At 39.6% G+C, this 14,150-nt stretch overlaps 1 protein-coding gene across 6 annotated transcripts in view; it reads left to right on the top strand.

Moving 5' to 3' along the window:
* AIG1 (androgen induced 1) overlaps positions 1 to 14,150 on the top strand; it is a 207,904-nt gene that overhangs the window by 96,270 nt on the left and 97,484 nt on the right. Inside the window, exon 4 of one of the 6 annotated variants that reach the window (XM_025049306.1) lies at positions 364 to 586. The exons of the other annotated variants lie outside the window; for them this stretch is intronic. Within the exon in view, the coding sequence (XP_024905074.1) occupies positions 364 to 579 (216 nt within the window). The 3' untranslated portion in view covers positions 580 to 586. Of the gene's footprint in view, positions 1 to 363; positions 587 to 14,150 lie in introns of those variants that run through there. 6 annotated transcript variants of the gene reach the window in all.

The raw sequence follows: 14,150 nt of genomic DNA, 5'->3' as shown, positions 1-14,150 counted from the left end.
AGGGAAAGAAAAAAAAGATTATTTAAGAGAAATAAAGTGCTTCAGATGTGATCAGTAAAATGCAGAAGAGGGCTGGGGAGAATTGCAAGTGAGTTACAAGGCAAGGATCCTTTCTGTCCATCTCCTACTCTGGTGACCAGGAGGGAGAAGCCACATGCAAATGGATATTTTTTATATATGAGATATTCTCAACAGGAGATCATAACTTTGAGGGAGAAAGGGCTGTACTTAGAAATTTCGTTAACCTTCATATTTATTTGGTTCATTTCAAGCTATACAGATAATGTATGGACAGAAAACTAAAGGTCTTTTTCTTTCTGGGCCCTTGTTTTCCTGTGAACCCCCGGTCCTCACTAACCCCAGGATCCCTGGAAAATGTGGGTGTGCGTTTGGTCCTCCACCCCTTGGCAGGAGAACCCCAGCACACTGCCAGTCAATACTGCCACCAGCAACAGTATGCAAGGCTCTCATGGCGCATCTGCAGTTCTCCAGAGCAGAAAGAAGGAGAAGCAGGGTCCTCTCTGCCTCTTTATATTGGAGAGAAGGAGACCTACATCAGGAGTGACGCCCAGGAGGTGAGCCTCCCCCAGGGAACGAGGGGGCATAGCATGAGATCAACCGATTCATCAGGTATTTGCTCATCAGATATTTACTTAACACTTTGTGCCTGAACTGTTCTGGATACTGATTTTGTTCGTCTTGAGCAAGAACAGCCAATCAAAGGAGAAAAATTAAAGCTCCAAGAAAGGGTGAAAGAGGGAAGAGCTACAGTCACCAGTTTTTCGGAACTGAAATTGGGAGTCTAGAGCGGATGCAGTGATTTGGGCAGAATTTCCATTAATGCTGAATTTAGAGAATTCAAAATAATTGTGTATATCTGGAAGTGGAGTCGAAGCTGGGGGCAACGTTGGAGCTGTGGTTAGAGAAATGAAGAGCCCAGATCTGGGTGATGCTTACATACCGAAAACTAGTTTAGATTTTGTCTTTTAGGAAACAAGAAGTATGGCAAAGTTTTGCATGAGGAAAATGGTTTAATTTATATGTTAGAGAGATGGGAAAAGAAAGGAGGATGACCCAGGCGGAGAAACAGCATGTGCAGAGGCAAGAAATACCACTATATGTTGGACAAACGACATGACGTATGATCCCTACAGCAGAAGAGTTACAAGAAGGTAAGGACCCTGGGAGGTCATCCAAGGCCAGGTCAAAACGCCCAGTGTCCTTCCTGGCCGAGGAAGCCGAACTCGATCCTAATAGCTTTGGGGAGTTGTCGAAGGATTTTAAAAAGGGAAAGTAGGGTCTGACAACGATTTTAGACTGCTTCCTCCTTTGGGATTGAGAGAAGAATTGACAGGGCCAGCCTGGATTTGGGAGGGAAGAGAATAAGGCTGAGAATGGAGCTTCGGCCAACACGCACACTACAGGGAGGAAGAACTGAGATGATGCTGTCACAGGGGTGGGAGAGTAGCTCAGGGACAAAGGTGATGAAGAAGCCAAGAGAGAGTGTTCCAGAAGGCGGCAGGGTCAGCAGCGAGCTGGGCCACACAGAGGTCTGATCAGACAAGGACAGCAGCTGGCATGGGTATTGAGGAGTGGCAAAATGACAAGGGTCAAATCAGTAGAGAGAAAAGGAGCCTGCCTGAAAAAGTAAAAAAGCAATTTAAAAAATTCCATTTTGTGGCATTTTTTTAGGTAAGGAAAGATGGGTCGTTTTATCATTCCATTGAGCCAGAAACAAGGGCAGGTTGAGGAACAGCATTTGAAGGGTAGATAATTTTTTTCTTACCAGCCTCACCTCCATTTTCTCCTGGTGAAAGAGGTGGTATTTCTGACTTACGCCCTTAGCATAGTCAGAAGTTTCCCGGCTACACGATAAGGGCCTTTGCTCTTCTTTCTACCACTTGATGTACTGCCATCCAGAATAATTCTATATTGTCTTGAATGATAAATCATAGGAGAATATGCAGAAAAATGATAAAAACAGGTTACTTGTTTTGCTCCTTTCTTGAAAGGGTGGGAAAAGATACTTTAAAATAATCCTTCCCAATTGTGACTTCTCATTTGTCAGCACATCAGAAGCAACAAAAGCAAAAATAACAAAAACATGATTTGACTAATTGGAAAGCTGCATGATTTAGATTCTGTGTCTTTCTTTAAATTTTTCTGAAGTCTGATACAGCTTTTTGAGCGCCTTCAGAAATATCTGCGGGCAGACAGTTGAGATAAGCCATTTGTTTTTGTGAGGATTCAAAAGAGAACTATATCGTAGAAAACAGATAAAATTGGACTTGAATTGGAGAAATAATTCTCTGACCAGTGGTTATTTAAACAGATTGGACTATGGGCTCCAGTTTCGACTGTTTCTCAAGATAAATATGCATGTAGTAACCAGGACAGGCATTTTCAGAAGTTGCTGCAAAGTTGGTGTTATAATGACATCTTTGGAAGTATGAGAGTACAGATGAGATCTAAATGCTTCTCAGTTTTTTCTCATAATTTCTCTAATCTTTCTGGCAATAAAAAAAAAGGAAAGGAAAAACTCTTCAGGAGTATAAAATGTTATTGAATTTGTAGCAGTCGTCATGGTTACCTGCATAGTTTCATTGCTTTATTAATGTGTAATTCCCTTTATTTCTGGAAATATCATTATAGTGAAACATAATAGTCTGCAGCTTCTTAGTGAGTTTCATCGTGTATCTCAGAGACTCTGACAGTGGCCTTGATGAATGTGTGTGTGGTTTCTGGGCCACCTGTGTGCTGTTGATCCAGTAACTAGGACATCATTGTTTAGGAAAAGACAACTTGAAGTTAATGGCTCTTGAGAATCCCAAAAAACTTCCTTAAAGAAAAGTGCTTATTTTTTCCTAGAGAAAAATGATCCAGAGCTGAGTCTTTTTCTAACTAAAATAATTTAGGTTTTCTGCCATTAAATTTTTAAAAAGGAATTATTATTACTTACTAAACTCATTCTGATCAATTCTTTTAAGAATAATTTTTCCTAAATTTGTTTTTTTGTATCATAAAAAGATTTTTGTGAGACACTGTTAATAGAGATTTTGAGAGTTTTTCTAAGAGTATAATAATACTACTCAAGTTGAAACTAAGTAAAGTTGTTCAATAAATTATCTTTCAGGCTAATAACTAATAACTAATAGATACTTCTAGTGGATCCCCACATTATTTCTCTCCTTCTTGGGGACTCACCAGACTACATTTTCCGGCATCCCTTGCAGTTAGGTCTGACCATAGGACTTTCAGGATGGTGGCATGTGAATGAAAGTTAAAAAATCACTTCCAGGTCTGGCCCATAAGTACCTCCCACTTAATCCTTCCACCCCTTGTTTCCAGGCTGGTCCCTTGGCCTGGCCCTTGGATAACTGGGCAGAGCACAGCCTCACTGCTGACCAGGAACACCTACTGTTATGGAAAAGAGACAAGCCCTTTGAAATATGAGGGTTATGTGCTATATTGGCTTGTGTAGTTACCTTAACATAATTCTTATCCACATTTCTTCTAAGTGGACATATAATCCTTAGGGAAAAGTCCATATTTTTCATCCACAAGTTTTTCCTGTAACTTCTTTCACAGCTCTTAGAAGCAAACTGGCATTGTAAATCCCAGGGCCATTAATCCCAGGGTTCAGTGGTAACTCAGCCATCTGACAAGTGCTAGAGACCTGAATGGCTACAGCAGTAATAGATAATTGAAAAAATATTGTGGAGGTACACGGGGGGAAAAATTTTTAAATCATTTCTAAAATTAAAAAATAAATTTAAAAAAATAAAGAGGAAAAAAATTTTTTTTTTAAATTATAGACCTTTGTGACTTATGTGCACAGGGAACCAAAAGAAATGGAATTAACTTTTCTGGATACTTCTATGTGCCAAGTTCAGTGTCCACTCCTCTAACATACATTATTTATTCTCTATAATTAACCTTCTAGGAAACTTTATTATTCTCATTTTACAGAGTTTTAAAGCGCTACATAGTTTTAATAACTTCTTCATAGCTAGGTTATAGCAAGGGAAGATTCAAATAAAAGTTTGCCTGGAACCACATCCAGCCAAGCTTTCTACTTCGGTGCTTTTCGTGATACACTCTCAGTGAATTAACATCAGTTGATCATCATGCTCCAAGACAGAATGATATGATAGCTAGTAATAATTGGAAACATATGCACAGAACACTTGATTATCTGTGATGTTGAGAATAGAAACTCTCATTAGAGTTTTAGAAAATTATAATACCGACTTTGTTGAGTTTTACCTTTTATCTTGATTAAGATATCAGAACAGCTGTTGTCACAGATACCAAAATCAAAGGCGTTGAAAACTGATGGTCTGGAGGTTGGCAGGCCGGCTCTTCCTCATGAGGTCAAGTAGGGCCCCAGGCTCTTTCATCTGGTTGCTTCGGGATCCTCCTGGGTTGTTCTTCATCTACATGGTGGCAGATGGTTTATTGCATCACATCGGCGTTTAAGCCATTAAGCAAAGGGTACAGATAAAAGCATAACCCAGAAATTGCACACATCACCCTTGCTCGAAAAGTTGCATAGTTTTGTGGCCACCTGCAAGAGAGTCAGAATATGTCATCTTTAAATGCTTAGCCTTGTGCTAATATACTTGTATTCTTATAGAAGAAGAGGACAAGAGATATCGTGGGACAGATATCAGCCTTTGCCACAACTTCTTTTTCTTCCCATTTTCGATAAACATTATAATGAGAAAGACCCAAAACAGCAGTAGCAGAAAAGGGAAGAAAATGAATCAAGGAAACTAAGCAATTCAGAAATTAAGTATCTCCTTTCTCCTTAATCTCTTCCAGCACATATGCTAAAAGAATTGAGAATTAGTGCCTAACTCTAAATTGCCTGAAAGTAGGCCGTAACTATTAAATCAAGCATTCTCTGAATAAAATTATTGTAACAAATTGAGGACATAGGAACAAAGATTAGATATTAAATCATATTACATAATTAGAATTTCATTAGATTTGACACGTGGTTAAATTATAAAACAAAACCTCATCCGGTAGAGATATTTACTGAGGTCTATATAAGTATAATAATAAGATGCCTGGAGTTTGCTTTAAAATACTACAGGAAAAAAATGAGAGAGGGGTTGATGAATAGATAAAATTAGATTGGGAAAATGTTCTGAATTGTTAAAACTGGATGAAACTAGATGATAGGTTCATGGGGTTCATTATACTATTCTTTCTACTTTTAGGTACATGTGAAATACTCCATACCATAATAAAAAACTAAATAAATACTTGTTCCAGAAACAAACAGCAATTTTTGGCAGTGCCCTGATGTTCATATGAGTTCATTTCTGGACTCCAGTTAAATGCATTCTTACATTTCCAAGTGTATTGTTATTTATTCTACATGCATACAACTGGAAAAACTAATTTCATCTAAAGAATTCATTAATAATTTCCTTTTGAGCCAATGAGACAAAATTTTGGTGAGTGCCTGCTGCATGTAGCGATGCAAAATATGCAAAAATGAGTCAGATAAGGCTCCTGACCACAAGACTTAAAGTCTAATCAGGTAGATAAGATGGTCTCTCAAATAAATCTAATTTAAGAGACATATACAAAAAGGCTTAATTGTAGGAAATCACATCAGATTGGAAGGATCAGAAAGTTTCCTGCATCAGATATCATAAGCTTTAAAGAAAGGGTAAGCTTTTGACAGTGGGGAGAGTAGTCTGGGCAAGGGCCCACCAAGAGAAAGGCTCCAAACCAGGGAATATGAGATGGTTTCCTGGTGACAGGAATGGGAGATATGCATTTGACTGTATCCGAATGTCCCATTAAAGGAAATTGGGGAGTAAAGAGGATCTGAATGAGAAATTCATACTCTCTACAGGGACATGTTATTTTTGAGACACTGGTGAGACTCAAGATGAGGTGTCCATCTCCTGATATGGTGGTGTTGGAGCACAGAGGGAAAATGGAATGGGTAGTCAGCGGAATGAATTGATAGTTGAATCTGTAGTTAGATGGTGAGCTTACTACTGAAGAAAATAAAGATTTTTTTTTTTAAGCCAGTTTTATCAGAGTAGAGGTTGGAAGTTATGACATCATTGTAAAAATGAATGGTTTCAGTTGACGTGAAAGACAGTGTGAGTCTCTGGTGTGACCAAGGCCGTATTCCTCTCTTACCCACTCCACTGAATTCTCAGCACTCCTTACTCTCACAGAGCCCACTTATCTCTATTTAATCTCTCCTCTCTCCTTCAGACTAAGCTTCTCCAAAGAGTTGTCTGCACAGAATGTCTCCACTACCCGAATTTCGTTCACTCATTAACCCAGCTGAATCAGAATCCTGCTTTCTCCGTCCACTGAAACTGTGTTCAGTTTAACATGGATGGTTCACGGTGACTTCCATGTTGACCAGTTCACTCGACACTTTTTACTCCTCTCTTCTCTTGACTTTGAGCAATATTCGATCGAACTAGCCACTTCTCCTTTTTGGAATTCTTTCTTCTTGGCCTGTGCTCTTCGCCTGGCTGCTGTTTCTCATTTTCTTCACAGACTCTCCCTCTCCTGAACCTTTGCATTTTGTGGTAAAAGCTGGGCTTTCTTTTCTTCCTACAGTCTCTCCTGGAGGAGATTTTCTTGTTCTGTGGTTTCACCTAACAAAAGTCAACAAAGCTCTCGCATTTATATCTCATTTGAGTTCTGGACCTACCTAATACCTCCACTAGGATTCCTCACAGATATTTCATATGCAGCACATTCAAAACTGCAATTTGGACTCCCGCCTCCCTCCCTGTTCTCCGTCTCAGTAAATATCACCACCATCCACCTTGCCGCTCAGGCTCATAAAGTGAACCATTTCATTTGCAAAAGGTCCACAGGACAATTCCACTAGGAAGCCCGAGCAAATATCGCTTCATTATGAAATGTCCTTTGATCCCTAGACTTTTCCCTAAAGTAGCTGAAGTGTGTAAGCTGTAAAAATAAAGCTTTCCCACATAACTTCATTGTAACACAGCAGTTTGATTTAGTGCTAGCTGGAAATTTAAATTTGCGGTTGGCTTTAAGCTATGTATTTTAAAGGATTTTGTGGTCTGCTTGTCCTGAGCAGGCTCTCTGAGCCTGAGCACACTTGGTTACAGTCAGGACTGGCCCCAGGGAGTTCCTTAAGTAGAGAGGACCCCACAGATCATCGAAGAGATGCAGATGCCACTCTTCTTTCCACTGGTTTAGAAGTCCACACAGCTCATGGACTTCTCCGCTGCCCCTTATTTTACCCAGAGTGGTAAAAAACATTAACCCTAATTCGCCTCTTTGGAACTCAGGGCACTTTCCTTTCTGCCCTACTAGATCTCAAGAGGATGGAATTAAAGCAGGCTTGCGTTTTATCCATGTCTTCGTTCTCAGCGGAAAGGCACAATGATTTTTGGTAGAAAGAGAATCTGCCTCTAGTTCCACCTTAGGAACTAGCAAGTTAGTTGTAAATCTAATTAGTAGATTCTCCCTCACCTCTTTCCTGTACCCCGCTCCACACACAACACACCACAATAACTAACGCTACTTGAATATTTACTCTGCGCCACTGTCCTAACACTCTGCATGAACTCATCCAATCCTCATAACAGCCTGAGTCAGTTGTTATTATCATCACTATTTAGCAGATGAAGAAGCTGAGGCGTAGGAAGTTAAATAAATTGCTCAAAGACACTCAGGATTTAAATTCAGGTTATTCAATTCCAGTTTTCACCCTCTTAACCACTCAGTTATACCTAGTTACCCAGAAACTACCTCTGAATTACTTTTTCCCCTCATTCATATTGAGTCATGGATGTAAGATGTACCATCAACTTAATTTGATAACAGCTTTGAGGAATAAAATAAGCACCAAATCAAGTATAGTCATAGTAGGGCTATCTTTCAAAATTCTAGCCAATGTTTTCTCCTTCTTGTTCCTCAAGTATTTTTTGTTTGTTTGTTTGTTTGTTTAACCCCATATTCCTTAGGCTTTTAGCTTCAGGGACAAACTAATTGCACAAAACAAAGAGGCACATTCTTGGATGTTGACTTCTGAAATTGATTCCATTCGTAAAGGATAGTCAGGAGCCAAGATTGGTTTTTGTTTTGTTTCTTTAATTACAAGACAGAACTTTTTAAAAGATAAATTCAAAAAACATGTCTTCAGGGTTTGCTTTACATATCAAGAGCCAAAGCCTGACAGTTTAGTAGAGTTGGGAAGAATGAAGGGTGATGTGTGAGAAGCTTCTTGACCCATAGGAGATAACATTTTAACTTTCGGCAGTAGAAGAATCTGAAGTTGAAATGCTGAAGGACCCCAAGAAGGTACTTCATGTTCTGATGCCCCTGGAGATGGGAGATGATAGAGATCCCGGAAGCATTTGAGGAACTCCCAAAGTACAGGGGACCTGAGTTTGATTCTAATCATCGTTGGAGGAGAGGCCACGCCAAATAGGGAAATCTTGCAGCAACCTGATGGTGGGGCGAAAAGCAGCACAGGCTGGTTGAGATGTCTGGAATACATGAAAAACATTTTAAAATTCCCTGTAGGCCCTGGGAGGGGATCAGAAGGGCCTTGGTGACCTGCAAAAGGGAGGCAGGCCATCAGCAGCTTTGACGCGGATTCCATGTGCTGGAAGCTGAGGAGAGCGGGCAGCACACTAATTTGACTGTGTTTAAATTCTGAATTTGACTGTGAAATAACTGAACATGATTGAGTTTCCCTGGAAGTGGCTGTAGTTTAAGTAGCAAAGTTACTCAAGGTCACGTAGCTAGGGAGGACTGCAGCCAGGAGTCTAGCCCAGGCAGCCTGACTGCACAGCCCACTCTCTGAACCGCCATCTGTGCTGAATCATTCTCTACCATCTCCACGTTTCCCACAACTAAATGGAATGGTGGCTCACGACCTAAGTTAAATTACACTATACAAAGGTAAAGGGTGACGGTGAGGTGTACCCTTTGACTCTACACATCGATTTTACGATGCATATGCATTTCAGTAACACTGAAACATCTTGGACTGCATATATTCTCTCCATCTGCCACCACCTAATCCATGTCTTACCTGGATGATTGCAAATGCCTCCAAATTGGAGAGATTAGCCTTTCCCTGTATAATTAGGACCAAGAGAACTAGGACCAATGAATAGAAGCTTTAAAGAGACAGAATTACATGAAGAATCAGAGAGAACTTCCTCGTAGCCTCAGATATCCCAAGATAGAAGGAGCCTCCTTGGGTGGTACCAAATACCACATCCTTTGACTTGTTAAGGGGCTACTAAGACAGGACCTTATGGAGGGGAATTCAGTAGAGAACATATGGCTGCATGGTGCAGCTTTTAAGGTCCCTTCCAACTTTGAAATCCTGTCATTTTAGGATGGAGGTTATAAACGCCAGATTGCTGTGTGTTTAAAGCATGGGAAAAGAGGACATGGAAGCAATGGGCATAGACTAGATTTTTGGAGATGGTTACCACTGAGGGAAACAGAGCTTTATTGTATGATAAGGTAAAATCGAGGGAAGATTTTAACACTGGGAAGTACTGAGCAGATTTGTATGTAGAAGGTAAGGAAGGGATTGGTAAAAAAGGAAAAATTTAAAGTTCTATTCCTGTATCCATTGCTACATAACATTCTACCCCCAAACTTGGTTTCTTTAAATAACTACCATTGTACTATCTCAGGCTTTTGTAGGTCTGGAATTGAGGCTGGGTGATTTTTCTGTTCACATGGTATCAACAGAGATCACTCAGTGGTCTTCAGCTGGCATGGCTTTATGTCTTGGTGGAGATGGCTGGGGAGCGGTGTTCAGCTGGGGCTGTTGATCAGGGCACCAACGTATGGCCTCATCAGCCCCTCAGGGAAGTGTAGCTTCTCACACGTTGGCTCATAGCCACCAGAGAAGTGTTTCAGGAGGTCCAGGCAAAACCATGAGACTTCGTAAGACCTAGCCTCAGAAGTGGAAGCAGCACTTTCATTTAATCCTACTGGTCAGTCAAGTCCCTAAAGCTAGATTCAAGAAGAAAGGAACTTGGTGTCACCTCTCAATGAGAGGATTAGCAAAGAATTTGCAGCTATGTTTGATCTCCCATAGAGACAATTGAGGGAACAAGATTCTGAAGGAAGTAAGGAGCCTAAGTTGAGAGCAAAGATAAAAGGATTATCCTTAGAATGGTGGAGAAACTTGTCTGCCATAGAGATAAGAACAAAGAGAAAGAGTTCTGGGGAGTGGTGATAGAAATTTTGAGATGACAACGAGAGAAAGTGGAAGGAGTTATTTTCAGAGAGTTCAAGTAATTTGAGGCTATCTAGTGGAAGGGTGGAAATTGTACCCACCCACCGTCCGTATATTTTACCTCCAAGTGTTTCTTCATTCTGATAATAGTATATCTTCACCCCAGTGGCATCTAGGGCTGTGGGGAAGCTAAACTGGTCTCCTGGAAAATGAACCCAACGGTGGCCTCATTCTCAATCCACACTTAAGGGATTGAGCAGAACAACCATGAACGGAGGTTGAGTCTCAAAACACGAAATCCGCTTTCTGCAAATTATCTGGATAATCTCTTCCAAGCCTCTTCTGGATAAAAGACAGAAGGTGACATTGGCAGGTTTTCAAAGCTGCAGTGGTCATGGCTTGACTTATGGTTTGCACAGAGCCTTTGGTTAGGGTCGATTGATACAGGTCTACCTTTGTATATCCTTTTAATAAGTATCTTTAGAATTTTTCTAATTAATTTTAAAGGAATGTTTCTCTTTGGCATTGTGTCTCATTCTTTTCACATTATAAATTCTGGCGATAAGTGATGGCTGCATGAATACATTACCTTCGCTCTATCAGTGTTTTCTGTTGTCGATGTGAAGTGCACAAATTGGATTTCTTTCAGTATAGCTGAATTTGGAATGTGACATTTTGCCAAGTCAGAATCTCACTTGCCCAAACAACACACGTGGATTTTGCAGTTGTTTTCTTTATAAAATAGTATGTCTGCGGTGCCATTGATGAGTGTAATATTGCATTTAATGTGCTGTTGCAATACCCTTGGACATGCATGAGTTCTTCCAGCCAGCAGTCAACAATTCCCCAAACTAAAATTTTTAATAAAATACAGATTGCAGAGTGAAAAAAAAAAAAAAAAAAAAAAGCTTCAACGTGAGAATTTATGGATAGCAAAAGTGCTTGAGGAATCAATCTTTTTAATGGACTTGCCAATGGAAACACAGTGTAATTGTTATATAATTTCATTCCTCTAAATCATTCGTTATTGTCTGTATCTATAGATTTATTAAATCTGAGTTTTTTGATGACCCAGCGATCTATGTTGTCCCACTACTTCTCTTTTTATTTTTAAATTTTCATTTGCCCGAGTGTTGGTATAAGTTGTATTATCAGATCCAAACGTCAGTGAAGGCTGACACAGCCACATGTGTGACATGGCTCAAGCTGCAAAAATTAAAATTGAATTCTTCACTGTCTGTTGTAAATAGCTAGCAGGCAACTTTTCTCAATGCAGTGCTGATGTAACTCTAGCATGGAGTCATTCTGGACCTATTTTAAGTGATCACTTCTGTTTTCAGTCTTTAACCATCATATTTTTCCTGTTTCAAAAATCTGGAATCGTTTTTCTAGATCAATTAACTGATGTAAAATGTAACTGAATAAAAATATTCTTGATATAATTTATTCAGCTTTGTAAATGAAGATGCTACCGCTCCTGCAGCCTGCACGCAGAAGTCCTAAATCCACTCTCCTTTATTTCAGATTCCAGGGGTATTGTTGTTTTCAAACATCTGTTTGAAAAGAGAAACACAGATGAATTTTTGTTTTTTTAGTGTAAACCTACCTTAACCTTAGAGCAGATTTAAAATATAGAAAATAACATTTCTCCTTTTAATCCCCTAAAATTTTTAAGATTCTCGGGAAAGCAAAAGTATCAAAACAAAACAAAAAGTATGGTGCTTATTAATGGAAAGGAAATGTTTCTGTAACCAAGCTTTATGAGTCAGCATTTTGATATAAATAATTTACAGCTATAATCAGTAGATCATTAAGTTCAAGCATGCAGAAAACCATTTTATGGTCTTTGCTAATAGTGCTAATAGAGGCCAATTCAAATGAGCTAGGCCACTGATCTTTATATGCCTTCAGGTCCAACTGGTGTTGATGTTTACAGTTGAGATAAAGAAGAGGATATTGCTCTTATATTTTGATGTTTTTAGATCTGGGTATTTTTGCATGCATTCTGTAAAATAAATGTCAATTAATATTGACAATTAACAATTAAGTTAGAGGACAGTATCTCTGTAGTGGGTGGTTGTCTGTGTTTAAAAACCATATGCCCAGGGGTCAGGGTTCATGATGACATAAGTAGTATAAGCTCAGGGGGCATTGGGGGGAGCACCTCCTGACTCAATATGAGTCATGTGGTGTAAAGGTTGTAGAGAAACAAGTGGGGGGAACCGCCACTAACTGCCAGATTCACTTCTGTGAAGAATGCAAGTTTTTTCTTTTTTTTTTTTGCCCAAGTCGCAGCAACCTAAGACTTAGATTCCATCCCATGACTGTCCTTTCCCTAAAACCACCAGATAGAATATCTCCTATGTCCCAATTATACAGCCCTCTCGTGTTTTTCTGGTGTTTGTTTTCCCATAGTTGCAAATAAAAAGTGTATTTTTAGTTTCAGAATTTTCCTTTCCATTAAAAAAAATCCCTGAAGACTTGTGGCACCACTGTTATTTCCGTTAATGTCATCGCTTCCATAGCAGCAAGCTGAGACTGGGTATGAGACTGAGTTTACGAAAAGTAGTTATCTAAGTGAGCATTATAGCTACAGGTAGCGAAGATTCCATTTAGATTTCTTATAGCCATTACACCACACACACACACAAACGCACACGTGCACATGCACACACACACCTTCCAATTTGTGTTATAAACACAGTGTAATCGGCTAGGCTCTCCTGGCACGGAGCTGAGCTGTGAATAGTTCTTTGGGGTTTTATACCGGAATGAAAGCTCAGGAAACTCACGTTCTGAGCCATGGACGGTGCATTCTTCCCTGCTCTCAATTCCGAATGGGAGTAGAATATAACATAAATGAGTTTGTACTGATGTTTAATCCTGAGGGTGGATTTAAGAGGTGTGGGGGGGGGGAGGGGAGGGGGGGGGGGAAGAAGAAGAAACAAAGAAAAGAAATTCCCAGGTTTTCACAGCTCATTTTAAGCATAACCTTAACCATATTTATTTTGACTAGAAGGTTTTTTCCTCTCAGAATGTCAGTGGATAGAGGCATGCCTTTAATTTAGGACATTTCAGATTTACTTTGCTATCTTCTAGGTCAGAGACTTAAGTGGCCGTGCTATAGAGAAATAAAAAGGTCTGTATGAATGATAATTTCTAATTAGATCTGACTCGGTATAAAATGAGACGAGAATGACATCTAGAGAAAGCATGCTAGGGAATGCACTGCCGAGTTTTTATCTTCAGATGAATAGGGTTGGTCTTCTCAAATGTTTGAATGCGGCTTGGCATTACCAGTTTTCTCTGAAAAACGAATTCCAAAATCTTGCTGATGGACCTGATCCATATTCAGTTGTGCAGATAAAAGCTAGCTAGGAAATAAAATCAATATTTTCCTGCAGCATTTTCAAGCAACATTCTTTATTATAATAATCCAATTCGGCAACTTTTGGCCACGGAACTTTGTAGCCATTGTACAGAAACATGAGCAAAACAGGAGCATAGGCCTCTTCCTCCCTTGCTGCTGAGAGTTTATGTTGCATGTAGAACATAGCCATGAATCCACTGCAGAATAGATGAATACAAATAAAAGAAGCAAAGTGACACACATGCAGCCAACCGTGTTATATAATCGGGGGCAGGAAGGGTCAGTGATGCAAGGTCTCGTTAGACGTACAAGGCTTAATCCTTATGAGACATTTGGAGAAATGGAAGGCTATCGTTTAGTGAGAAGGAAGAATAATGTGCTTCCAATACATCCAGCAAAATAGGGACATCATAAAATTGAACAACACTGCAGAAATTAAAAATTAAACTCCTCATATTTATACTGCCTGACAGCAAGCCCATAAAACTGTCTAATCTCACATGCACCAATCAAAAGCCTTTCTAAACCATTTTAGATCTTTCC

The sequence above is a fragment of the Pteropus alecto genome, unplaced genomic scaffold (genome assembly GCF_000325575.1).
Source record: "Pteropus alecto unplaced genomic scaffold, ASM32557v1 scaffold185, whole genome shotgun sequence".
NCBI classification, from domain to species: Eukaryota; Metazoa; Chordata; class Mammalia; order Chiroptera; family Pteropodidae; genus Pteropus; species Pteropus alecto.
This window is presented reverse-complemented; position numbering and strand designations above follow the sequence as displayed.